At 42.8% G+C, this 27,161-nt stretch overlaps 1 protein-coding gene across 2 annotated transcripts in view; it reads left to right on the top strand.

Moving 5' to 3' along the window:
• cop1 (COP1 E3 ubiquitin ligase) overlaps positions 1–15,575 on the top strand; it is a 121,525-nt gene extending 105,950 nt beyond the window's left edge. Inside the window, exons 18-20 of one of the 2 annotated variants that reach the window (XM_060829641.1) lie at positions 559–719; positions 13,702–13,749; positions 13,975–15,575. In XM_060829641.1, coding sequence (XP_060685624.1) covers positions 559–719; positions 13,702–13,749; positions 13,975–13,992 — 227 coding nt within the window. In that variant the 3' untranslated portion in view covers positions 13,993–15,575. The remainder of the gene's footprint in view (positions 1–558; positions 720–13,701; positions 13,750–13,974) is intronic. The other variant, XM_060829642.1, reaches the window with a different exon arrangement.
• The last annotated feature ends 11,586 nt before the right edge of the window (positions 15,576–27,161 follow it).

Raw genomic sequence — 27,161 nt, forward strand, 5'->3', positions numbered from 1 at the left:
CATCTTCGGGTGACTGTGTGGGGTTTGCACATTCTCCCCATGTCAGTGTGTGTTTCCAGTGTGCGTTTCCAGTGTGCACTCCATTTTCCTCCCACAGTCCAAAGATGTGTGGCTAGGTGGAGTAGCCATAGTAAATGAGGGGTTATGGGGAAAAGAAAGGGGGCTGAGTGTGGATAGGAGGCTTTTCAGAGAGTTGGTGCAGACTCGATAGCCCGAATAGCCTCTTTCAACACTTGTTGGTATTCTATGATTCTGTGACTGACTCCCCATGTTGAGTCATGTTGGTTGAAGGAGTGGTTTTAAGAAATAATTTAAAAGATGCTGAGGACAGTGCGAGCCATATTGTGCTCACTGTCAGGCAGGGGATATTGTTATTGTTGAGTCATAGAGTCATGGAGATGTACAAAATGGAAACAGACCCTTCGGTCCAACTCGTCCATGCCGACCAGATATCCCAACCCAATCTAGTCCCACCTGCCAGCACCCGGCCCATGTTTTGTGATTTAATAAAATTTGCTCAAATCTGAACATTAATGTCTGATGCCTCATTTATTCTAGGAAGTGAAAACAATTCTCTCTACCTCTACTATAAGGGGCTCTCAAAAACACTGCTCACCTTCAAGTTTGACACAGTTAAAAGTGTCTTGGACAAGGAGAAAAAGGAGGATGACAGCAATGAATTTGTCAGTGCGGTGTGCTGGAGAGCGTTACCGGATGGGGTAAGTGATGTGTTGAGGGTGTTAACCAGATGTAAGTTGATAATACCAGCATATTGGTAACCATAGATTCACACAGCATGGAAACAGACCCTTCAACCCAATTCATTCATGCCGACAAGTTTCCTCTATTGAACTAATCCCATTTGCCTGCATTTGGCCCATATCCCTCTAAACCTTTCCTATTCATGTACTTTTCCAAATGTCTTTTAAATTTTGCAATGTACTCACCTCTGCTACTTTCCCTGGCAGATCATTACATATTTGCACTGCCCTCTGTGTGCGGGGACAAAATTCCCCTCAGGTTTCTTTTAAATCTTTCCCCTCCTATCTCAAACTTATGCCCTTCAGTTTTGGACTTCCCGAACCTGGGGAAAAGACCTTAGCTATTCACCCTATCTATGCCCATAATGATTTTATAAACCTCTATAAAGCCATCCTTCAACCTCCTAGGATCTTGGGGAAAAAAGTCCCAGCCTTTCCTTATAACTTAAAGTCCAATCTCAGTAAAATCCTCTTTGCACTCTTTCCAGTTCAAAAATATCCTTCCTATAGCAGCGCAACTGAAATTGTACGCAGTATTCCAAATGTAGTCACCAATGTCTAGTACAGCTATGAAGTGGAGGTGCCAATGTTGGACAAAGTCAGAAATCACACGCATCAGGTTATATTGGAAATCAGGAACTTTCAGAGTGCTGCTCATTTGGAAGTTGAAGTGCAGATAGAGATTGTTTGGCTGGTTGAGTCTCCAAAGAGACTCCGCCGTCCCAACCCTACCACCATAACCCTGCACTTCCCATGGCTAATCCACTAGCTTGCGCATTCTTAGACACTATGGGCAACATAACACAGCCAATCCATCTAACCTGCACATCTTTGAACTGTGGGAGGAAACCGGAGCAACCAGAGGAAACCCACGCAGAAATGGGGAGAACACGCAGACAGTTGCCCAAGGCTGGAGTCAAACCGTAGCACTGACAGGTAGCATGCCCCTCCTGATTGGACATTCCACATGGCCACATTCTTGCCCTTTCCAAGTACTTCAGCAAGGCTTTTGATAAGGTTCCCCATGGTAGGCTCATTCATAAAGTCAGGAAGTATGGGATACAGGGAGATTTAGCTATTTGGATTCAGAATTGGTTGGCTGACAGAAGACAGAGAGTGGTTGTAGATGGAAAGTATTCTGCCTTGGGGTCAGTGTTGAGTGGGGTCCCACAGCACTCTGTTCTTGGGCCTCTGTTCTTTGTAGTTTTTATAAATGACTTGGATGAGGAGATTGAGGGATAGGTTAGTAAATTTGCAGATGACACAAAGGTTGGAGGCACTGTCGATAGTATCGAGGGCTATTGCAGGCTGCGGAGTGACAGACAGGATGCAGAACTGGGCTGGGAAATGGCAAATGGAGTTCAACCTGGATAAATGTGAAGTGATACATTTTGGAAGGTCAAGCTCGAGTGCTGAATATAGGGTTAAAGACAGGATTCTTGGCAGTGTGGAGGAGCAGAGGGATCTTGGTGTTCAAGTACATAGATCCCTCAAAGTTGCCACCCAAGTGGATAGGGTTGTTAAGAAAGCATATCATGTTTTGGCTTTCATTAACAGGGATCGAGTTTAAGAGCCACGAGGCTCTGCTACAGCTCTCCAAGTCCCTGGTGAGCACACACATTGTGTGCTCGCCATACTATAGGAAAGATACCGAGGCTTTGGAGAGGGTGCAAAGAAGGCTTACCAGGATGCTGCCTGGACTTGCCTTATGAGGAGAGGTTGACTAAGCTCAGACTTTTCTCTCTGGAGAGAAGGAGGAAGAGCGGTGACCTGATGGAGGTATACAAGATAATGAGAGGAATAGATAGAGTCAATAGCCAGAGACTTCTCCCCAGGGCAAGTTTCACTGGTATGAGGGATCATAGTTTTAAGATATTAGGAAAAAGGTATAGAGGAGATGTCAGAGAGTTGTGAATGCGTTGCCAGTGGTGGTGGGGGAAGCACAGTCATTAGGGACATTTCAGTGACTGCTGGACATGCACATGGATAGCAGTGAATTGAGGGGTGCATAGGTTAAGTTTATTTTTTACATTAGGATTAATCCTTGGCACAATATAGTGGCCAAAGGGCCTGTTCTATGCTGTACTTTTCTATGTTAACCCTTAATTCCCCTACTGATCCAGCGTTATGACTCGGAGGTTGAACTCCGCTGCTCATCTTGCCTTGTAATCTGTTAAAAATGAGTGAGTGAAAGAAAATCCCTGAGTTACACTGTTTAAAGAGAGAAATAACATTTTTCTAACTCTAACAGTGACAATAAACAAAAACTATTCGAGTCATCGAGATATACAGGACGGAAACAGACCCTTTGATCCGTGCCAACCAGATATCCCAACCCAACCTAGTCCCACCTGACAGCACTCGGCCCATATCCCTCCAAACCCTTCCTATTCATTTTCCTTTTAAATCCTATTCCTTTTAAATGTTGCAATAGTACCAGCCTCCACCACTTCCTCTGGTGGCTCATTCCATACACATACCACCCTCTGCGTGAAAAAGTTACCCCTTCAGTCTCTTTTATATCTTTCCCCTCTCACCCCAGACCTCTGCCCTCTAGTTCTAGACTCTCCCACCCTAGGGAAGAGACTTTGTCTATTTCTCCTATCCCGAGCCCTGTTTTTCTTAACTAATTACTATCTGACCCCAACTCTCTCAAAATGCTGCTCTAATAGCAATTATTAACATTAAATTAACTTAATTTCTCAAAGTCCATTTAGTCTCTTGTGCTGACTTCCTTCTGGTCTTTTCTTCTGCTGTTTTCTTCTGTCCTTCCAATTCTGATGTGTTTTCCCTGGGCCATCTTTTTTTTTACTGCAATTGTCATTGTATAAAATTCCTTGGTACTGTTGTGGTTCTGCTCGCCGAGCTGGAAGTTTTTGCTGCAAACGTTTCGTTCCCTGGCTAGGGAACATCATCAGTGCTGTTGGAGCCTCGTGTGAAGCGCTGCTTTGATGTTTCTTCCGGTATTTAAATACCGGAAGAAACATCAAAGCAGCACTTCACACGAGGCTCCAACAGCACTGATGATGTTCCCTAGCCAGGGAACGAAACGTTTGCAGCAAAAACTTCCAGCTCGGCGAGCAGAACCACAACAACGGATACCCAAACTACAAATCTTCAATCAGATTTTAAATTCCTTGGTACCTTTAATAGAGGGTGCTTTCTGAGCTTTCTTTCAGAGCTGTTCAGGGCTGTTGGGTTTCTTTTGGTAGCAGTTGCCCTTCACTTGATTTTCAAAAGCACTCGTTTTTATGCTTCTGATTACACCTGAAATTATTGAAATCTGATGATGTTGACAGCCTGAAACCAATCAGAACATAGGTTCAATTGGCTTTGAAGGGTTTAGAGGTTTAGTACTTGGTTTAAGTCAAATGGCCAGATTTTAATTGCTGTCAAAACAGCAACTAAAACTCAGGAATCTATTTAACAGCCAATTGTTACATGTATCTCTTTTGGAAAAGCCTGTTTCCTAGCTGTTCTGTATATAGTGTCTGTTATACCTCGACCTCAGAAGAGTACTTTCTCTCTTTAAAGAGGGCAACGTATTCTTTTCAACTCATTATGATTCTACCCGCCTTTGTAACACTGTCTCAGCCTTAAATATACACAGCTCTCTGTGGCAATGAGTTCTAAAGACACTCACCTCTGAGAAGAAATTCCTCCTCATCTCAATCTTAAATTGGTGCCCGTTTATTCTGAGACTCTGCTCTGGTCTTAGAATCTCCCATGAGGCAGAATTATATTTTCAGCATTTATCCTATCAAGCCCCTTAAGAATTCTGTACATTTCAAATAGATCACCTCTCATTCTTTTAAATTCCAGCGATTAGAGTCCCAAATTGTTTTATCTTTGCTCATAAGAAAATCCCTGTCAGACTAGGGATCCTCATGCATTTTCTCTGAACTACCTCTTATTAAACATTATCTTTCCTTCAGTTAGGAAACCAAAACTGCCCTCAGTATTTTGATGTGGTCTCCTCAGCATGAGGACCAGCACTGTTGTAGTAAGACTTCCCTACTCTCATACTTCAATCCCCTTGAAATGAGGGCCGATATTAGCCTTCCCTGATGACCTGCTGCACCATTTTGTTTCATGCATCCCAATTCATTTTGTGTCGCAGTTTTCCTCCACGTAAGTAATTTGTTCAGTTTTTATTTTCCCGAAATGAATAGCACGTTTTCCTACGTTATACTCCTCCTGCCAAATGTTGTCCTTCTCCTTAATCTATCGATACCTCTCCATAAACTGTTTGTCCACTTCACAACTTGCCTTTCCACCTAATTTTCTGTCAACTGTAGCTTTGGCTGCAGTGCATTTGCTTCCTTTCATTATCTTAAGCCTGTCACCGTTAGTTTCACCAAGCCAGGAAGTCTAGAACTATCTCTGGTTATGTCAACAATGAAAATTGTGTTCTCTTTTCATTTCAGCAGTTTAAAAAATTTCTGGTTTGAAATGGAAATTATAAGCTATCATTCCAGTATCTGTCACAGAGATTCCTGCTACTGGAAGGTGTCTTAAGCCAAAAGTTGCCACAGGATGAATATCCCACTTCTGTCCTAATCTTTACATGTAGAAGGAAGGTGGTTAAGGCAGCTTCCACATGTCTGTGGATGGCGTACCCAGCAGATGAACATCACCCCACTAGAAAGCTTCCCTTTACAAAGTTGCTTTTGTGACCAGTTTTCTCAACGGGCTGTTTGTTTGCTGAATATGTTTGGAAAAAGCATATTCTGTGTGAGATAATTGTGAAGTATCTCATTTTCGGGTTGCGCTCAGCAATTGTTTTGCCCTTTGATTCACTAGTCTATCCCCAGGCTAAGCTGTTTTCTGGCTGTAGTCAAAATCAAACTCCAGGCCAAAATTTTGATCTTTATATATACAAAAACTCATGTGCATAACAATACCCCTCAAGCCTGCCCAGCTATGAATGAAACACTCTCCCTTTCCTTGAACCGTTCTGAAATCCAGCTGCTTTTAAAAAAAAATCCTGTGAAATTATTGTTCTTGCAGATTACCATTTCCACCACCACCTTTTGTTTTCAACTGTCCTTGAATGTATTACTAGTGCCAACATACCTGCCTATCTTTGCCATTTACTAAAAACTTCTATCAGGTTTCTGTCCCAGCCAAAGTGCTGAATGGCCACCTGTATGACTGTAACTATAGTAAACGCTCCCTCCTTGAATTCATTGACCTGTCTGCAGTCTTTGACAGTGCCCGCAACACTCTCCTTCAACCCCTCCTCACCTGTTGTCCAGCTGTCATCTGGTTCCATTCTTATCTAACTCATTGGAGCCAGAGAATCCCCTGCAATAGTACGTCTTGTTGCTCCTGCTCTTTGCATTCCCCAAGAATCCATCCTTGGTTGCACAAGCTTGTGGGGAGCCTAAGAACTGACTGTAAAAGTTCCTATAAATATGTGAAGAGAAAAAGATTGGTGAAAATTAGTGTGGGTCAGAAATGGGAGAATACTGCAATGTGTTTTGACACCACCTGGGCTCAATGGTGGCTCAGTGGTTAGCACTGCTGCCTCACAGCACCAGGATCCCAGGTTCAATTCCAGCCTCTGCCGACTGTCTGTGTGGAGTTTGCACATTCTCCCTGTGTCTGCGTGGGTTTCCTTCCGGGTGCTGTTTTCCTCCCACAGTCCAAAGATGTGCAGGTCAGGTGAATTGGCCATGCTAAATTGTCCATGGTGTTAAGTGCATTAGTCAGGGATAAATATCAGGGAATGGGTCTGGGTGGGTTACTCTTTGGAGGGTCAGTGTGGACTTGGGCTGAAAGGCCTACTTCCACACTAAGTAATGTAATCAAAGCCTGTCCACCATCTACAAGGTGCAAGTCAGGAGTGTGACAGAATACTTCCCACTTTACTGGATGGGTACAGCTCCAGCAACACTCAAGAAGCTTACAGTATCCAGGGCGAAGCTTGATTTGCAACACATCCACAAGCATGCAGTCCCTCCATTACCAACATTCAGGAGCAGCAGTATGTACCATCTACAAGATGCACTGCACAAATTCAACAAGGTTCTTTAGATAGTACCTTTCAACCACAGCCACTTACTGTGTTGACTTGGAAATATATTGCTGCTTCTTCACTGTTACTGGGTCAAAATCCTGGAATTCCCTCTGTGGGCACTATGGTCAATCTGCAGCATATGGACTTTAAGAAGGCAGCTCACCACCACTTTTTCAAAGGTGATGAGGGACAGGCAATAAATGCTGGCCAGCCAGTGACGTCCAAGAGTGAATAAAATAAAAGTTTTATAAAAGGGAGCAAAGAAATGGCAGATAAAGTGAATTCATATTTTGTTCACAAATGAGTAGTATACCAAAAATGATGGAGAGGACGGGGTTTAGTGAGAGGAAGGAACAGGAAAAACTGTGTTAGAGAAATGATGTTGGAGAAATTGGTGAGGTTGAAGGCTGACAAATCCTAGGGCCTGATAATCTGTGTCCCAAGTATTTTAAGAAGTGGCTCCAAGAATAGCGGATGCATTGTTGGTCATCTTCAAAGATTCTTTAGGCTCTTGAATAATTCCTACTGACTGGAGGATAGCTGACATAACTGTACTATTTAAAAAGGGAGGGGAGAGAAATCCAGGAACTATGACCAGTCAGTCTGATGTTGCTTGTGGGAAGGTGCCAGAATCAGTCATCAGTTATCCGTTATCTATCTGTTTAGAGTTTGCACGTTTTCCGTGTCTGCATGGGTTTCCTTCCACACTCCAAAGATGTGCAAGTTTGGTGGATTGGCCATGTTAACTTACCCAGTCTTCATGGATGTGTAGGTTAAGTGTGTTAGCCATGGGAAATGCAGGGATGAATCTGGATGGGATGCTCTTCGGGCGGGGAGGGGGGGGGGGGGGGGGGGGGGGCGGGGGTTGTGCTTGTTGGGCCGAATGACCTGTTTACACACTCTGTGGATTCTATAGTTAATCATGATTTTAAGAAGAAGGATCTTATAGTTGAGCACTTAGAAAATAATGGTAGACTCAGACACAGGATGGATTTTCAAAAGGGAAATCATGCTTTGCAAATCTACTGGAATTATTAGAAGAAGATGTAAGTAATAGAATTGATCAGGGGAGCCAGTGAATGTGGCTTATTTGGACTTCTGGAAAGCTTTCGACAAAGCCCCACAGATGCATGCAACTGCCGGTCGTCTATTGATATGGATGGAAAATTGGTTTCAGAAAGGAAACAGAGTGGGAATAAATTCTTAACAGAACTAGACAGGTTATATAGTCAGAGAATGTACAGCACGGAAACAGACCTTTTGGTCCAACTCGTTCATGCCGACCAGATATCCCAACTCAATCTAGTCCCACCTGCCAGCACCCGGCCCACGTCCCTCCAAACCCTTCCTATTCATATACCCATCCAAATGCCTTTTAAATGTAGCAATTGTACCCTCCACCACTTCCTCTAGCAGCTCATTCAATACACACACCACCCTCTGCATGGAAAGATTGCCCCACTGGCCTCTTTGATATCTTTCCGCTCTCACCGTAAACACCCCACCCCCGGGAAAAGAACTTGTTTGTTTACCTTATCTATACCCCTCATGATTTCATACACCTCTATAAGGTCACCTCTCAGCCTCCAAAGCTTTAGGGAACATAGCCCCAGCCTGTTCAGCTCAAATTCTCCAACCCTAGCAACATCCTTGTAAATCCCTTTCACGTTTCACAACATCGTTCCGATGGGAAGTAGACCAGAATTGCACGCAATTGCATGCCTAACCAATGTCCTGTACAGCGGCAACATGACCTCTCAACTCCTGTACTCAATCGTTTCCCTAGCTTCCCACAGAGTTCTCAGGTACACCTGATCAGGTCTTCGGGATTTTAAACGCACTTTTATGCGTTTCAAGACATCCAGCACTTCCACCTCTGTAACCATTTAATCCCATGGAATTCATCAAATTATCGGTGTAAATATACTTTAGATGTTTTACCAGCTGTTAAATTTGAATTTGGAATATAATGATGATAATGCATTCATACCATTGCTTGGAAGTGGAACCCTTTTAACTACGCCAATCGTACTGGGTGGATCCTGTCTGTCTTCATGATGGCAAGTGTCCAAAACCAGGAGTCATAGTTAAAGGATAAGGAATAAACCTTTTTAATGCAGAAATGAGGTGAGCTTGCTTCACCCAAAAAGTGGTGGGCCTGTAGAATTCACAACCACAAAATGATTCAGGCCAAAACATTGTTTTTTTTTCAAGAAGGAGGTACATAGAGCTGTTGTTGCTAACGTGTCAGTGAATATGAGGGGGTGGCAAGATTTAGGGTGTTGAGCTTGATGTTCAGCCATGAGTTGAATGGCAGGGCAGGCTGGAGGGGTCAACTGGCCGACACCTCCTATCTTCTATGTTTCGATGTCCCTCCTACCACTCACCCACACACTGCACAACAGACTTTATCTGGTTGTTTTTCATATGTAGTTTAATGGATTCATGGAGGGGCAGAAACTTTATCAAGCTCAATGTCTGGAAGATTGAAGCCACTACTTGGTTTTCAAGAACCAACTCCATTTCTGAGTTCATACCACCATTCCTGCCCTAGCAGCCATCTGGGAGCAGGTCAGACTATTGACAGCTTTGCACAACCCATGAATAAGCCTCTGTCAATGAATCCATTCTGTTACTGAGACTATATCCTCATCTGTAATATCACTCAATTCTGACATTCTTCTGTTGAATCTCTTCACTGCATTCTTATTACCTCAGGATTCCTAGCAAACCACCTGATTTCAATTTCTGTAAACTCAAAACCTTGCTGCACCTTGTATTGACACTGACCAAGTTCTATTTACCAACGACCCTATGCTCATTGATCCTCCTGAGTTCCACTTTGTGCAACGCCTTGATTTAAAAATCCTGGCTTATTTGTTGAGCCCAAGGGGGTCGCCCCTCCCCATATATATGTCCCCAGTGCCACAACTATCTGAGATGTTGGTGTTCATTCTGGTGTCTTGCACCACCTGAGCTAAACTGTTTCAGCACGAATGCTTAAGTTTTCAGGAGGCTGGACATCTTGCAGTTTCCTTCTGAAAACTCTTCATTGCACCAGCCTTTGCTCCTCTTAGATGTACTTCAAAATCTCCCTGTATTTTGGCTATCTATCCTGTCATTACACTATATTGTTTGGCATCACGTTAGCTTTATTGCTTTCTGCTCCTGGGGAAATTGTTCTCCCTACCTACCCTGCTTGTGCTGTTCAGAACTTCATGCACCTCAGATCTCCTTAGCCTTCTGTTCTGTACAAAATACTGCCCCAGCCTGTTTGGTCTCTTCATAGCTCATAGCGCCATCCTCGTGAATGTCTTCAACACCCTCTAGTGCAGTCATATCCTCCTTTATAATATGGTGACCAAAACCATATGCAGTAGTCCTGTGGTGGCCTAACTAATGCTATATGCATCTGCACCATTAACATCACTGCTCTTATTATCAATGCTATGACTAAATATTCCATATTCCATGGTGAATGGTAGGGCCTTAAGGTGTCATGGAATGGAGACACCTTGGAGTTCAGGTGCATGGTTCTCTGAAAGTGAAGTCACAGGTAGACAGGGCAGTGAAGAAAGCTTTTGGCACACTGGCCTTCATCAATCAGTCATTGAGTATAGAAGTTGGGAAGTTATGTTGTAGTTGTACAGGACGTTGATGAGGCCGCACTTGTATTGTGTTCAGTTTGGTCGCCTTGTTTATAGGAAGGGTGTTATTAAACTGGAAAGAGTGTCAAATAATCTTACAAGGATGTTGCCAGGACTCAATGGTCTGAGTTAGGGAGAGGTTAGAGAAGCTAGGACTTTTTTCCTTGGAGCATGGGAGACTGATAGGGAATTCTTATAAAAGTACATAAGATCATGAGAGGTGTGCATAGTCTGAATACATTTCGTCTTTTTCCCAAAGTTCGGGAATGGAGGATGAGCAGGCATCAGTTTAAGGTGAGAGGGGAAAGAATAAAAGGGAATATGAGGGGCAACCTTTTTTTTTAAATACAGGGTGGCACGCATATGGAATGAGCTGCCAAGTGGAAGTGGTTGAGTGGGTACATTAACAGCATTTAAATGGCATTTAGACAGATGGATAGGGAAGATTTAGAAGGGTATGGGCCAAGTGCATAGAAATGGAGTTAATGTGGTTGGCATGGACCAGTTTGGGCCAAAGGGCTTGTCTATATGCTGTAGGACTCTTATGACTCTATATACCTTCTTAGCCATCTTATTGTATCTGTCCTGTTATCTTCAAGGATCTATGGACATACACAGCAACGTTCCTCTTGTCCCTTGTGTTCTTTCATGGGTCCTACCTTTCAATGTGTAGAATGCTGCCATTTTAGTCCTTCCAAAATGCATCCCCTGTCACCTTCCAGGTCATTTAGCTTTACCTCCTCCAGCAGAGTTTCTATTATGAGGTGAAAAGGTAAATGTAAAAGCATTAGTGTTCATTTTTGCGCCATAGATCATCTTTCTCCTTTGTCCACAGCTGAATTGAGGTAAACAACTCATGTTCAAGTCCTTTGTGTCACCTTTTGTTAAAATGCCTATGTAATGCAGGGTGTTCAGAAGTGCAGTTCTATGCCCAGTAAGGTTGTCCATTTTTAAAAGATACAGAACGTCAACAAAATGTCATAGTGAATATCAGTGGGATCTTGGGATTTCACTTCCTGTCCTTTGGGCATGATTCAGGTCATTTTCATATATCATATATAAACAAAGAAAAAACAGTGGCCCTAGATTTGGTCCTTGGGTCACTGTCAGTTAGCCCCTGATGTGAAGTGTAACCATTTTTCAACTATTCACTGTTTCCTGTTCCTGAGCTAAATCCAAGTGTTTCAGTACATTATAAGGTTGTAATGTTTGAGAGGACACAGTACCTAACTACTATAACATGGGATTAGAACATAGAACATAACAGCGCAGTACAGATCCTTCGGCCATCTGTTGCACTGACCTGTTGAATCAATCTGAAGCCTATTTATCCTACACTATTCCATTCTCATCCATATGTTTATCCAATAACCATTTAAATGCTCTTAGTTGTCAAGTCTACTACTGTTGCAGGCAGTGCGTTCCATGCCCTAATTATTCTGAGTAAAGAACCTACCTTTTGACATCTGTCCTATATCTATCACCCCTCAATTTAAAGCTATCTCCCCTCGTGCTAGCCATCACCATTCGAGGAAAAAGGCTCTCACTTCTCACTCAATCAAACCTTCAGATTATCTTATATGTCTCAATAAAGTCACCACTCAATCATCTCTCTAACGCAAGCAACCTCAAGTCCCTCAGCCTTTCCTCATAAGACCCACTGTCCATACCAGGCAACATCCTACATAATCTCCTTTGAACCCTTTCCAAAGCTTCCATATCCTTCCTATAATGCAGTGATCTGAACTATATGCAATACATAGAGTGCGGCCACACCAGAGTTTTGTACAGCTGCAGCATGACCTAATGGCTCCAAAACTCAATCCCTTTACTAATAAAAGCTAACACGTCATATGCTGCCTTAACAATCCTATCAACCTGGGTAGCAACTTTCAAGGGTCAATGTACATGGACACAGAAATCTCTCTGCTCATCTACACTACCAATAATCTAGCCATTAGCCCAGTACCCTTTATTTCTGTAGCTCCGTTTAATGTGAATCACCTCACACTTTTCCACATTAAACTCCATTTGTCCCCCTCAGCCCAGCTCTGCATTTTATCTATGTCCTTTTTGTAACCTGCACTATCCACAACTCCACTGACTTTAGTGTCATCCTCAAATTTACTAACCCATCCTTCTATGCCCTCATTTATAAAAAGGACAAGCAGCAGTGGCCCCAAACAGATCCTTGCCGTGCCCCACTAGGAACTGAACTCCAGGATGAACATTTCCCATCAACCACCACCCTCTGTCTTTCAGCTAGCCAATTTCTGATCCAAACCTCTAAATCACCCTCAATCCCATGTCTCTGTATTTTGTGCAATAGCCTACTGAGGGGAAGCTTATCAAACGCCTTACTGAAATCCATATACATCACATCAACTGCTTTATTCTCATGCACTTGTTTGGAACTCAAGAAGGTTGGTGAGGCAAGACCAACCTTTCATGAAACCGTCGAGGACTGCAGATGCTGGAGATCGTTGCTGGAAAAGCACAGCAGGTCAGGCAGCATCCAAGGAACAGGAGAATCGACGTTTCGGGCATAAGCCCTGAAGAAGGGCTGATGTCCGAAACGTCGATTCTTCTGTTCCTCGGATGCTACCTGACCTGCTGCGCTTTTCCAGCAACACATTTTCAGCTTTCATGAAACCGTGTTGACTATCCCTAATTAACTGATTCCTCCCGAGATGATTATAAACCCTCTCTCAACCCTTTCCAAAACTTTACCCACAACCGAAGTAATGCTCACTGTAATTACCAGAGTTGTCTCTACTCCCCTCGATCATCACTTTGGTGATACCTTCCTTAAATTAATTAAAACATGTAGCTGGCATCCCAACATTTGCTATCCTCCAGTCTTCTGGCACTATTCCTGTAGACAATGATGTCAGAAAGACCAAAGCCAAAGAGGTTTCTAGCCCCTCCCCAGCAAACCGAAAATAAAAGAGAACTTGAGGTGCCTACTTAATTTCAGCACAGTGCTTAGCACCAGGCCCTTTGTTCAACTGAAGGAAGTGACCAGCAGGTGGTGATTACACGCCAGCTTTTTATATGTTCCAGTGCAGTGTTTAATCCAGTTATCTTGTGATGCCTCAGAAAGAAAACACCATTCCTAATCCTAGGATTGTCTTAGGTGGATTGTCATCGATGAGACCAAATGTTGTGGCCTGTGTAAAGTGTTGCTTTTTGTCTGTACAAGCGAACTCAAATGTATTATATTCAGTTGTGTGGCTGTAGGGTTAAACCTTTCTCTCTTTGTTTTATCCAGCAGGAATCGAATGTCCTAATAGCAGCGAACAGCCAAGGCACAATAAAGGTGAGCAGACGCCAAGCAGAAATGGGCAAGTGTCTCCCAGCCAGTGATCAAAGTGTGAACAGCACGTTTACATTTTGACTGTAGACCTTGAGAACAGTTTCAAGAGGAATTTTGTCTGATTTTGATGGCTGCGAGAATGTAACTGGTACCTGATTGTATAGCCAGCAGTTTTAGTTTGTCTTCGCTAGGAGCGATCTCTCACTGTGACCGTGTTTGTATTTTCAGGTCCTGGAACTCGTCTGATGGGAACCAGCCAGCTGATGCCACACCCCCTTGATCATCAATTTGGTGATGCCTTCCTTGGAATTGATTAAAACATGTAGCTGGCATCCCAACCTCCTGTTCATCATGATCCTTCACCAGCGGTGGCATATGCCAGGACTGTGTGACCATCCGTGCTCCTTGTGGGAGCAGGAGCTCGAAGGAATCATTGACCAATCTGTCCACAAACTGAAATCTCAGCCCAGAAAGGAGCTTGCATCTTCCATAGCACGGCGGGCCAAGTATAACTGCAATGGTGTAAAGTCTGTCTTATCTTTCCAAGATATGATCACAATAACCGGTGCAACTGGATTCCCAAGGGACAGGGCTAGAGAGAGAGGAGGGAGTACCACCCCAGTCTGTTTCCATTCAGAAGCACTTTGCCCGGGAGCCCTGATCAGGTTTCGGTTTCCGGGCTGCACTTCTCTTCTGGTGGTGACTGCGTTTGAAGTCATTATTCTTAACCTGATTTCTGTTGGAACTGGTCACTGAGTGTGAACTATCACCACGGCATGTTTTCCTTCAACACATGTCAGTGTGTTGAATGAGTGTGTTCTTCGTCGACACTATCTTCTGTGAAACAGGCAGCAATCAGAATAAACTACTCAAGCTGTAGTGATGCTGTGGAATCTCTACTATCTCTTGGGCTTTAAACATATCAAACTGGTGCAACACTCGAGGTAATGTCTAACAACAGAGCATTGCTAGATGACTTGAAACTGTTGAAGGAGGGCAGTTTTCACCAGGCCGACGGCTCACGATTCCTGACTGAGGACGGTGCAATGGGCTCTACTTGTGGGGTTTGGTCAAAGACCCCTCACTGATGGGGGGAAAATGGGATGAAGGCCCCTGACAGGGGTTGGTGGGTGGAGTGCTGGCAGAGCAGAAGAGATGGATGAAGGGCACCCTAAGTGTGGGGTAGTGGGAGGGTGGAGAGATGGAGAGGAGAAGGTGGGACAATGGGCAAGGAACTTGGTGCATGGTGTTGGGAGTGGGATGGGGCAGATAGGGTAAGGGGCGAATGGGTTGAGGGGCCCCCTGATTGCCCCACCTGCTCACTGACACAATGTTGGTGCCTGGGAGGGGGAAGAGGAGATGGGCAAGGAATGTTAGTGGGAGACGTCTGACAGAGGTTCCTGATTTGGGGTGGGATGGGGGTGATGCGGGGGGTGGAAATGGAGCTGCAAAAGCACCGTCATGATTTGTAACTGCCCTATTTCATTAGCACTTTCCATGCAGCCTAGCTCAGTGTTGGAGCTGTGTATTGACCCTTTGCCTTTCAGCTTCCCGATGCTCAGAATTAAATATTGACCTCTAACTCAGTCACCAAGCTTGGCTGGACCTGCTCCCTGGGGCTAAACCATGTCACAGTCCAATGTTTAATTTGCGTTCTCCATTGTGTTATGTTTCTTTCAAACCAAATAATAAACCTCTAAGTGTAGTGTTGGAACATGAAACTTCACTTATCGATTCAAACCCTGCACTTTGATTGCAACCTTTGTACATTTTTCACTCTCTTGGCTTGTTTCTATTCATTGACCATCATTAAAGGATTTTTCAAGTTTGTTTCTTATGATGTTTTTCCTGATGGGAGCTGCCTTGGCTCATCTCCCTTAATACCTTTACTCAACAAAAATGGATCTGTCTCAGATGTAAATTTAACAACAGATCTCACACCCACAGCCATGAGTGGAAAAGTATCCCACACATCTACGTTGTTGTGTGTATAATTCTCAGACTATGCCCTCTAATTCCGGAATCGCCAACCAGTGAAACTTGTTTACCTATTCTATCTTTTCCAGTTAATATCTTGAGTACTTTGATCAGATCACGCCTTAACCTTCTAAATCTGAGAGAAATCAGGCCTCATTTCTATTATTATGCTTTGCTACCTATTCTCTACAACTACATTCCCTGAAAAAAGTGACGGACCTTGCAGAATGTCTCTCAACAACCTTGGCAATGAATACTGGTAGATCTTCCACAATTGTATCTGGGACCATCGTTTGGTTCTTTCTGGCTTGAGCTCCTTGATTAACTCTGGTGGCTGATCTCTATCCTATTTAACCTGTATCTGCTTTGGTGCCTTATCTTTTGTTATGCATTTGTGTAGAATAATTGTGATTTAAAAAGCAGTGTGTGGGCTTCCTTTAAGATAAAAAAAACACTTTATAAGTTAAGATTTAGTGAGCAGATGAGGAACAGTATGACAGTTCTAAAATGGAAACTGGTAACAATGAGCTTTGATAATGGATACCTGAGGCTTGTTTTGACAACATTTGAATTTGGCCAATTAATTTAAATCAAACACTCAGAAATTCAAAGCCAGTTGAACTTAAAAACTGATGGTGTTGACAGCCTGAAACCAATCATATTTGTTGCATCATTGGCAGCATTTAAGAAAGTTTTGTTTTAAAATTGACAGCTACCAGCTTAGCTGCAACAAAAGCAGTTCTGCCATCTGAGACACCAACCTTGCTTTCACACACAATTTTTAAGCTCTCTTTTAAAAGACCCATCAAAGGTACCACAGTATTTTCAGCTCAAAATACTCTCTGAAGAATTATCAGCCAAAAGGCATTTTGTTAGATTCCCTACAGTGTGGAAACAGGTGCTTTGGCCCAATAAGTCCACACTGACTCTCCAAAGATTAACCCAGAGCAATGCATTTCCCTCTGACAAATGCATCTAACACTAGGGTCAATTTAGAATGGCCAATTCACCTGGCCTGCACATGTTTGGACTGTGGGAGGAAACTGGAGCACCCGGAGGAAACCCACGCAGACACAGGGAGAATGTGCAAACTCCACACAGTTGCCCAAGGCTGGGATTGAACCTGGGTCCCTGGTGCTGTGGGGCAGCAGTGCTAACCACTGAGCTGTCGCAATTTGTGATGTGAGATCAGCTGTAGGAAGATTGGAGATAAAGCAGGGAATACAGATTGTGAGAACTTGGCGACATTAAGTTTTAATTTATTCTTAATAATTAGATTTCTATAAGTGTTATTGAAACAGCATACCTATTAGAATTTAGTTCAGTAAGGGAATAGATAGTAATTAGAATTTATTCCATTTTGTTAGTAATTCTGTTAATTTGTTTACTGTTGGAGTTTAATTAATAAGTAACAATTTATTTATCTGTGTGGGTAAAAGGATTTCATTTCATTTAACCACTCCTTTATCCCCCCCTTTGTTATAAGAGATAGGTCAGACCCCTTGTCTCACTGTTTTATCAGATTACGAAGCATGGTTGTCCTCTGGATGTTTCTGTTTTATTTATTATGTCAATCTCTGCTTTGTAACACCTTCAAACCAAATTTTGCGAACTTGTTTTCGAGCAGCTTTGATTTGGTTTTGGAGGCAGCAGTTTTGAATCTCCACTTCCCTTTTTGCGAAGTGTTTTGTGACATCAACCCTTAGCATTCTACCTTTGAATTAAAATTGACTGTTTTCTGAGACCCGGAGCACCCTCTCTAACTGCATGTGGGTGTACTGACACTGCAGTAGTTGGAGAAGACCTGGTGAAGCCAATTTGGGATAAACAAATGCTGTCAAGCTAGCAATGGCTTTATCACATGGTCTTTTTAAACAAAAACCTTTTCAAGTTGATAAGCCTTCAAGCAAAATGTTAAGAAGCATTTATGAGAATACTGTATGAGAGCTCCAGGATGCTTCTCAGATAGCTACATGTTCAGCAAGTCCATTAAAAACTCCATCTTAATCTCCACTGTAGGGAATAGAATAATTGAAAATAGGAACAAACCTTCCACCATTCAGTATGATGATTGATCAGCTCAGAGACAGAAAAGGAACAGGATACTATGTCCTTTTGATCCCTTTAGCTCTGAGGTCTATACCTCCTTGAAAACATTTCTATGTTTTGCTTCAACCATTTGGTGTCAAACAAGCAGTGTACTTTGCCCTGAACGGTATTGAATTAGGTTTTCTGTCACAAACTCACATGAGCACCGTGAAAAGTTTACAAGTCACAAAGCAGAAAAATAAAGAAAAATTTAAACATTGCAGTCCTTACTATAAAGTGGAGAAACAAAGCAACATTGCTAAGAATTCCAGGCGCCAGTCTGCAGCGCCTGGCCATGCTGGATTCACATTCCTCAACCTCTCCCCTGCCACTGGCCTGCGTTGCCCGTTGTCACTGCCTGTTGCAATGTGTTCTTGCCACTGCTGATGCCATGGGCTGCCTGCTCCCACTCTTGATGCTGGCTGCCTCTTCCCGCTTTCACCAGGGGCTGCCTGCTCCTGGTGAAAGCTCTGGTACCATTCCAGACCATGAAGGCACGTTGCTATTGACTGCCACATCAGTTGACTTGTGGCCAACCACCAAAGTTCTCACCTGGTGCATGTTGCCACTGCTGCTTCCACAACCAAGCACCCTCCAACAGGTAAGTCAAGAAAAAAAAATTGAAAATAAGCAAAGTGGTTGGGGCAGATTGGGGCCAGCTCAGAAGCCCTCTTCGAGTCATAAAGATGTACAGCATAGAAACAGACCCTTTGGTCCAACCTGTCCGTGCCAACCAGATATCCCAACCCAATCTAGTCCCACCTGCCAGCACCCGGCCCATATCCCTCCAAAACCTTCCTATTCATAAAACCATCCAAATGCCTCTTAAATGTTGCAATTGTACCAGCCTCCACCACTTCCTCTGGCAGCTCATTCAGACTTTGCCTGTTTTAGAAGTTTTCTGCCATGCCAAGCTTCTTGAATGTTGTTTTAGGTGGACTCATCCTGGGAAGTGGAGAACATTCCATCACTATCCTAAATTATCCCTCGTAGACAGTGAAAATACTTTGGGAAGTCAGAAATACCTACTGCAAACTTAGCAGCTTCTTTCCAGGTCTTGCCACTGTTTAGAGCTGGAATATGTGTATTATCTGCAGAGTGCATAACCCCCTGAAGCCCTTGCAGAATTTGGTTTAACCCTGGAAAAAGTTTGGAGGCCGCAGGAACATTGAGTTCCCCTGAGAAAACTGACAAAGGACTGTGTACTACGTTCAATGAAGATTAATCACATCATCCAAATCACATTTTTGCTAGACGTCTGTCGGATCTAATTTTGAATAAACTTTGTCAAATCCACTCAATGTTGTTTGGTGACCAAGTGGATTATATTCCAGTACCCGATTTGTAATTTCAACAATAACCCCAAACCTATTCCTAACCCAAAGTTTAACCCTAACCCTAACAAAGGTAATCTTAGCACTGACCCTGATGCAGAAAATTACATTCTGACACTAGATTTATAAACCCAACTCCTAACTCCCAAACACCAACCACCAAATAAACCAGAAACACCCTAAACAAAACCTGCAACACCATTCCCAATCCTAACTGGACTTTGAATTTCAACCCTAACCCTAACTTTAATCTTAAACTTAACCCTTACCTAAACTCTAATCTTAAGTAAACAGATTTGTACTATCAGCCCTAACCCTAACACAACCACCAGTCCTAACATTATGCCAAAATGAATTTGCAGTTTCAACCCAAACTTAAACATAGGACTAATCCTAAACATAACTCAATTTGTAATTTCAACACTAAGCTTAAATGCGAAAGTGAGCCCTAATCATAACCATAAACCTTATGTTAACACTAACCCTAACATTAACACTAGAACCAACCATAACCTTCATACTGGCATCCCACCCCTATCCCTAACCCTAACAGTAGCTCCAATCCTGATCCTAACCCCAACCATTAAGCTAACCCTAGCACCAATTATAATCCTAAACTTAGCCTGAGACCTAACCTTGCTCCATCCTCATGCCTAACCTAAATGCTAACCCTAACTCTAATCTTAACTCTAACCCTAAGGCTAACATTAACCCAAGCAGGACTCCTGACCATAACCTTAGCCCCAATCCCAACCCTAAATGTCACCATAAACCTAATACTAACCCAAGCCTCACTCTGACCCCAACCCCAAAACTCTAAACCATAAACTTAATCCTAAACCTAATCCTAATGCCAATCTTAAATCGAAACCTAATGTGACACTCATTCCTAATGTTAATTCTAACAAAACACTAATCATTAACCTAACATTAACCCCAATGCTAATGTTAATCCTAATCAAAACTCTAACCCAAGCCAAGCAGTATCCTGAAGGCTAACCTTAATCCTTACCTTCGACCCAATCAGAACAATAATGGTAACCATAACCCTAAACCTAACATCCCTCACCCTAACCATAACCCTAACTCCTAGCCTAATCCTAAGGTGAATATTAACTCTAACCTGAGTTACATAGAACAATACAGCACAGAACACCAATGTGAACACCAAGGTCACCAATGATTCTGACTCTGCCACTCCCACAGGCAGCACATTCCATGCCCCCACCACTTTCTGGGTAAAGAACCTACCCCTGACATCCCCCTTATACCTTCCACCCTTCACCTTAAATTTATGTCCCCTTGTAACACACTGTTGTACCCTGGGAAAAAGTCTCTGACTGTCTACTCTATCTATTCCCCTGATCATCTTATAAACCTCTATCAAGTCACCCCTCATCCTTCGCCGTTCCAATGAGAAAAGGCCTAGCACTCTCAACCTATCCTCGTACGACCTATTCTCCATTCCAGGCAACAGCCTAGCTCTAATCTCAATCCTAACCCTAACCCTGCAGTACCATTATGAATCCTAACTGGATTTTGAATTTCAACCATAACCCTAATCTGAGTAAAAAACCCAACTCTAACCTGAACCTTAACCTATTCTAACCCTAACTGTAGCCTAGCTCCAAATCCAACCCTAAATCTAATGTTAACCTTAACTCTAGTACCAAGTGTAATTCTATCCCGTAATGTTAGCTCTGACCCTAACCCTAACCCTGACCCTAATGCTAACTCTAAACATAACCCTAACAATAACCTCAACCCTGCAACACCGTTCCTGATCCTAACTGGACTTTGAATTTCAGTCCTGTTATGGACCAGGTCAGAGCCACTCAAAATATTTCAACAAGGTAGCCCAGACCCTAACTTTGCTAGATGCAGCTGGTCAAACCACTCAGCTTGAAACAAAACAGCATTATTTACAAACTCAAAATGAAACACAAGCAAAAGAAAACAGCATTCAGAATAACAACTATTTGAAAACCAAACGAACATGATCTAAGAGTTGTTCCAATTTCCTGCAACATTCCATAAACACGGCTCCTTGGCAAAAAGGTAAATTCAAACACAGGTTCTTACAGAAGAGATGTCAGAGAGAGAGAGCGAGGGGGGGGGGGCGGATCAGCCAGGGATCATTTGCTGAAACAGAGAACTTCCTTCCAGTGCAGTAGCTTTCTTTAGGTTCCCAGGTAAAACTAATCCAAACGAGAATACTCCCTGAACTGGGAGAACTGGCTGCTCCCCTTTCATTGTACAAGTGTTTTTAAAAAAAATCCTGAAGGCCTCCTCTTATTGTTGACTCAGGCAGTATCTGTAAGCCATTACTATATAGGTCAGTTCAGACATACCAGTACCTCTGTCTTTACGACCCCTCTCAAAAGAAACCAAGGGCAAAATAACCTTGTTAAAGGGGCAACATCACCACAGCTTTAAACTGTAACTATAATTAACCCAAGCAACAACCCTAATGCTCACCCTAACTAGATTTATAAAAATGTTACTGTATTTGCGATGACAACACTAAACCTAACATGAGCCTGAATCAAAGCCATCATCCGAACTCAAATACAAATCCTGACTCTAATACTCACACCAACCATTACCTTAATGCTTGCTCCAAACCTAATACTACCCCTGTCCAAACTCCTACTCCATCCCAAGCCAAGGTCCAACCCTAACTCCAACCTTAACCCTGATCCTAGTCCTACAGGTCAGAGTAACGCTAGCAGCGACTCACATCCTAATTTAGGACCCATTGTAACATTAACCCTAGCTATAACCCTAACCCAGTCTTGCTCCAACCCCAACCCGAAACCTAACCTGAATCCTAATCCTCACTAACGCCAACAGAAACCCTAACCTTAACCCTAACTGTAAGGCCAGCTCTAAAAACAGCATCAATCCTAACCCTAACCTTAGACCCAATCTCTACCAATCCCTAACCCTAATCCTGATCCTAATCCTAACCTTACTGTAATCCTACAACTAATCCAAACCCTATCCTTTGCCCCAATCATAACCCTAAACCTAATGCTAGACCTAATCCTAATGTTAGCCCAAACCAAAATTCTAACCCTAAAACTATCACTAAACCATGCGCTAAACCTAAACCAATCCTAACCCTAACTGTAAGGCTAATCCTAGCTCCAATCCTCACCATCGTCTCAGCCCACACTGGAGCTGACCCGAATTATAACTCTAACTCTAACCCTAACTATGCACTCATCCTAACCCTACCACTAACCGTATTTTTCATTTCAGCCCTAACACTAACCCTAACCATAACCATAACCATAACTGGATTTTGAAATCCAACCCTAATCCTGACTGAATTTGCAATTTCAATCCTAACCCCAGCACTAATCCAAACTGGTTTGTAATTTTAACCCTAACCATTGCGCCAATCCTAATTGGATTTGTAATTTCAGCTCTTGCCTAATCGTAGCCTAGCACTAATACAAACACGAACCTAATTTGTCGTAACAACCCTGACCCTGATATAACTGGATTTGCTATTTGAACTGTGATCCAGTTGTCAGAGCAAATTACTGCAGAGGCTGGAATCTACTGAAAACAAAAAATGCCAATAATCAATGCAGATCAAGTAATATCCATGGAGACAGAGCAGGCTATTGTTTTGAGTCTACATGACTTTTCATCAGAACTGGATCCTAACCTAGCTGGATTTGTAATCACATCCTTGAATGTTCTGTTTGGCAAACTGTGCCAGCAGCTGACATAGGTCAACAACTCACTGAAAATCCATTCACTTTTTAAAATCACGCTCAAATCTTGCACCATGCTTTCACCTGAAATTCTCCAAACTTACAGTGAGTAAAGAGTTTTTATCCAAGTCAGGAGAAACTCTCCAATGTGTTGTTCCAAATTTATAGCTATCACTGGTTTCTGATTGAGTTTAGGACTGTAGTGCTTCCGAACCTGTTATGTCTGACAGCGGTGTGTCATTTTGGTTTAGCAAGCTGAGCAAATAGTCAAGTGTTTCATACAACTCTGAACCAACTTCAGTCAGAAACATCATTGTTCTTCTTCCCCCAACTGCCTGATTAATGGTCAGGTTATCAGGGCATTCAGAATATTATTAACTATCAAAAACATGCACATATCAGAAAGCTTACAATCATCACATCACTCTTCCAATCTCCCAGTAATACTTGCTCACTCAACAATCTTTGAAGGTCAGTCCATTCAAGTAAAAGCATACCTTAAATATAGAAGAGTATAGCAGAGGGACAAGCCCTTTGGCCCATCATGTCCATGTTGACCATGATGTCATTCACAACTAATCTGCCTGCACATCCTTCTATTCTCTGCCTGTTCTTGTGTCTGCCTGAATTCCTCTTAAACAATGCCAAAGTATCTGCTGCTACCACTTCCCCTGGCAAGCATGTTCCAAACATTTGCCACCATCTGTGTAAAACACTTGCTCTCACATCTTCTTTCTACTTTCTCCATCTCATGTTAAACCCACGACCCTGGTATTTGACATTTCCATATTGGGAAAAAGACTTCAACTCTCCAGCCTGTCCAAATCTCTCATAATTTCATACACTTCTATCAGGCCACCCATCAGCGATAACAATCCAAGTTTGTCCAACCTCTCCTTCGTGCTAATACACCACTGTCCAGGCAATGTCCTGGTAAACCATCTTTTTTAACCCTCACCGAAGTCTCCACATCTTTCCTGTACAGAGTCAAGCAGAACTGCACACAATACTCCAAAATGTGGCCTAACCAAAGTTTTATACAGCTGCAAAATGGCTTGCCAACTCAGTGCTCCGCTCAATGAAGATAAACAATGCTATATGCCTTCATAACCAATTTATCTACTTGTGTTGAATTTTAAGGACTTTCATCCCAAGATCCCTCTGTATAGCAATGCTCCTCAGGGTCCTGCCATTTATTGTTCATTTGTTCCTTGCATTTGATCTCCCACAATACATCACTGGATTAAACTCCATCTGCCATTTCTCTACCCAATTTTCCAACTGAACTGCTGAATCATTTGACAATCTTCCTCACTATCCACAACTCCACCAATATTCATGTAATCTGCAAATTTGCTATCAGACCCCCTACATTTTCATCCAGATTATTCATATGTATATTACAAACAGCAGAGGTGCCAGTACTGATCCTTGCAGAACACCACTTTCAGTTAGAAAAAAACCTTTCCACAATGACCTTGGTCTTTGGGACGGCATGGTGGCACAGTGATTAGCACTGCTGCCTCACAGCGCCAGAGACCTGGGTTCAATTCCCACCTTGGGTGACGGTCTGTGTGGAGTTTGTGCATTCTCCCTGTGGCTGCATGGGTTTGCTCCGGTTTCCTCCGACAGGCCAAAGATGTACAGGTTGGGTGAATTGGCCACCTAGTGTTAGGTGAAGGGGTAAATGTAGGGGAACAGGTCTGCTCTTCGGATGGACGTGGTCTTCAGTGGACTTGTTGGGCCAAAGGGCCTGCTTCCACATTGTAAGTAATTTAATCTAGTCTTCTTTGACAAAATCAATTTTGTATCCAACTTGCTAGCTCACCATGGATCCCATGTGACTTCTGGGCTAGCCTTCCTTGTCAAATGCTTTATAGATAACATGTCCATATAGACAACATCCTCTGCCCTATTCTTATCCATAATTTTGGGGCGGCACAGTGGCTCAGTGGTTAGCACCGCTGCCTCACGGCCCCAGGTTCAATTCCAGCCTCGGGTGACTGTCTGTGTGGAGTTTACACATTCTCCCAGTGTCTGTGTGGGTTTCCTCCCACAGACAAAAGATGTGCAGGTTAGGGTGAATTGGCCATGCTAAATTGCCCATAGTGCAAAGAGCATTAGTCAGAGGGAAATGGTTCGGGGTGGGTTGCTCTTCGAAGGGTCGGTGTGGACTGGTTGGGCCGAAGGGTCTGTTTCCACGCTGTAGGGAATCTAATTTAATCTGTCTTCTTTGTCACTTTCTCAAAAAACTCAGTCAAATTTCTGATACAAGACCTCCTCTGCACAAAACTATCCCGAATAAGTCATTCCTTTTCAAATGCAAATGAAACCTACCCCTAAGAATTTTCTTCAAAAATTTCCACTGATATTAGGCTCACCAACCTATAATTTCTTGGATTAATCCTGAAGCCCTTTTTGTACAAAGTAACAACAGTGGCTGTTCTCCAGTATTCTGGGATCTTGCCTGTGGCTAAAAAGGATATAAAGACCCTGAGCAAACTCCTCTCTTGCCTCCCTCTGTATCCTGGCAGCGATCCCATCAGGCCCAAGAAACTTACCTACTTTAACATTTTTCATGACATCCTCCTTCTTAATATTGACATGTCCTAGAATATCATCATCATCACCTTGGTGAATATTGATGTGAAGTACTCATGAGAACTTCATCCATTTTTTTCTGGCTCCACACATAAATTCCCTCTCCAGTCCTTGAGTGGACCTATCTTTCCCTCAGCTATCCTCTTGCTTCTCATGTATAAAATGCCTCAGGTTTCTCCTTATCCTGCTTGTCAAGGACATTTCAGGAGCCCTTTTAGCCCCCTAGTTCCTTGTATGAGTTCTTTCCTGCCACTTCATATTTCTCAAGGGCTTTGTCTGATACCAGTTTCCTAAACTTTATTTTTGTTTCCTCTTGGCTAAACTTTCAATATCTCTCATTAACCAAGATTGCCATCTTTATTTTTCACCCTCACAGGAACATGCTGGACCTGAACTCTAATCAAGACCTTTAAAACCCTCCCACATATCAGATGTAGATTTGCCCTCAAACAAGCTAAAAGTTCCAGTGCCTGCCTAGTGTTATTGTAGTTCGCCTTCCTACAATTTAGCACTTTCACCCAAGAACTAGTCTTATCTGTACCCATAATCATCACAAAGCTTACAGAATTATGATCACTGTTCTCAAAATGCACTCCATTAAAACTTCAATCACATAGCCAGGTTCACTCTCCTATAAAACTAATCCCTTCCCTAGTTGGAGTAGCAACATATTGTTTCAGGAAATGCTCCTGGATGCACCTAACAAACTTTGATTCATCTAAGCCCCTGGAACTAAGATAGTCCCAGTCAATACAGAGGAAGTTAAAATCAACACAACCCATGACAACAACTCTGCTGTTCTCTTATCTGCTTACATTTCCTACAACTCCCACTGACTGTTAGAATTCAAGAATGCTGTTATTCCTGAGCTTTGCCCATGTGACCTCACTGGATCAACCCTCCAGGATGTCCTGTCTTAGTGCAACTGTGACATTCTCCTTATTCAGTAATGTAAGTCCCCTATCCAGTTTACATCCCTCTCCATTTCACCTGAAACATCTAAAACTTGGAATATTGAGCTATATGCCCTTGTCTCAACCATGTGTTTGTAATGCCTACAAGTCCACAGTTCCATGAATTAATCCAGGTTCTAAGATGGTCTGCCTTACCTTATTTTTATTCATCTGTGGGACATGGATGTTGCTGACTGACTGGAATTTTTTGCTAATCTCTGGCTGCTCTTGAGAAGGTGGTGGTGAGCTGCTTTCTTGAACCGCTGCAGTCCATGTAAGCCATTATTGAGGAAACTCCAGGATTTTGACTCACAACAGTGAGGGAATGCCGACATACTTCCAAGTCAAGATAATAAGTGGCTTGGAGGGGAATTTGAAGTTGGTGGTGTTCCCATGCATCTGCTGGCTTTGTCCTTCTCGATGGGAGTGGTTGTGGGTTTAGAAGATGCTATCTGAGAATCCTTGGTGAATTTCTGCAGTGCATCTTGTTGAGAGCATATACTACTGCTACTGAACATTGGTGGTGAAGGGAATGGATACTTGTGGATGTGGTGCTATTACGACGCTAGTGGTGAACCCTTCTGCTAATCAAATCAAACACCAAGAAAAACTCACTTTGCCTCACAATCTGTTAAATTATGAGTGACAGAGAAATCCCAAATTCTACTATTTAAAGAAAATAACATCAATTTATTCCTTAACTCTTAAAGTGAACATTAAACGACAACGATTTA

The sequence above is a fragment of the Hemiscyllium ocellatum genome, chromosome 9 (assembly GCF_020745735.1).
Source record: "Hemiscyllium ocellatum isolate sHemOce1 chromosome 9, sHemOce1.pat.X.cur, whole genome shotgun sequence".
In the NCBI taxonomy this organism is placed as follows: Eukaryota; Metazoa; Chordata; class Chondrichthyes; order Orectolobiformes; family Hemiscylliidae; genus Hemiscyllium; species Hemiscyllium ocellatum.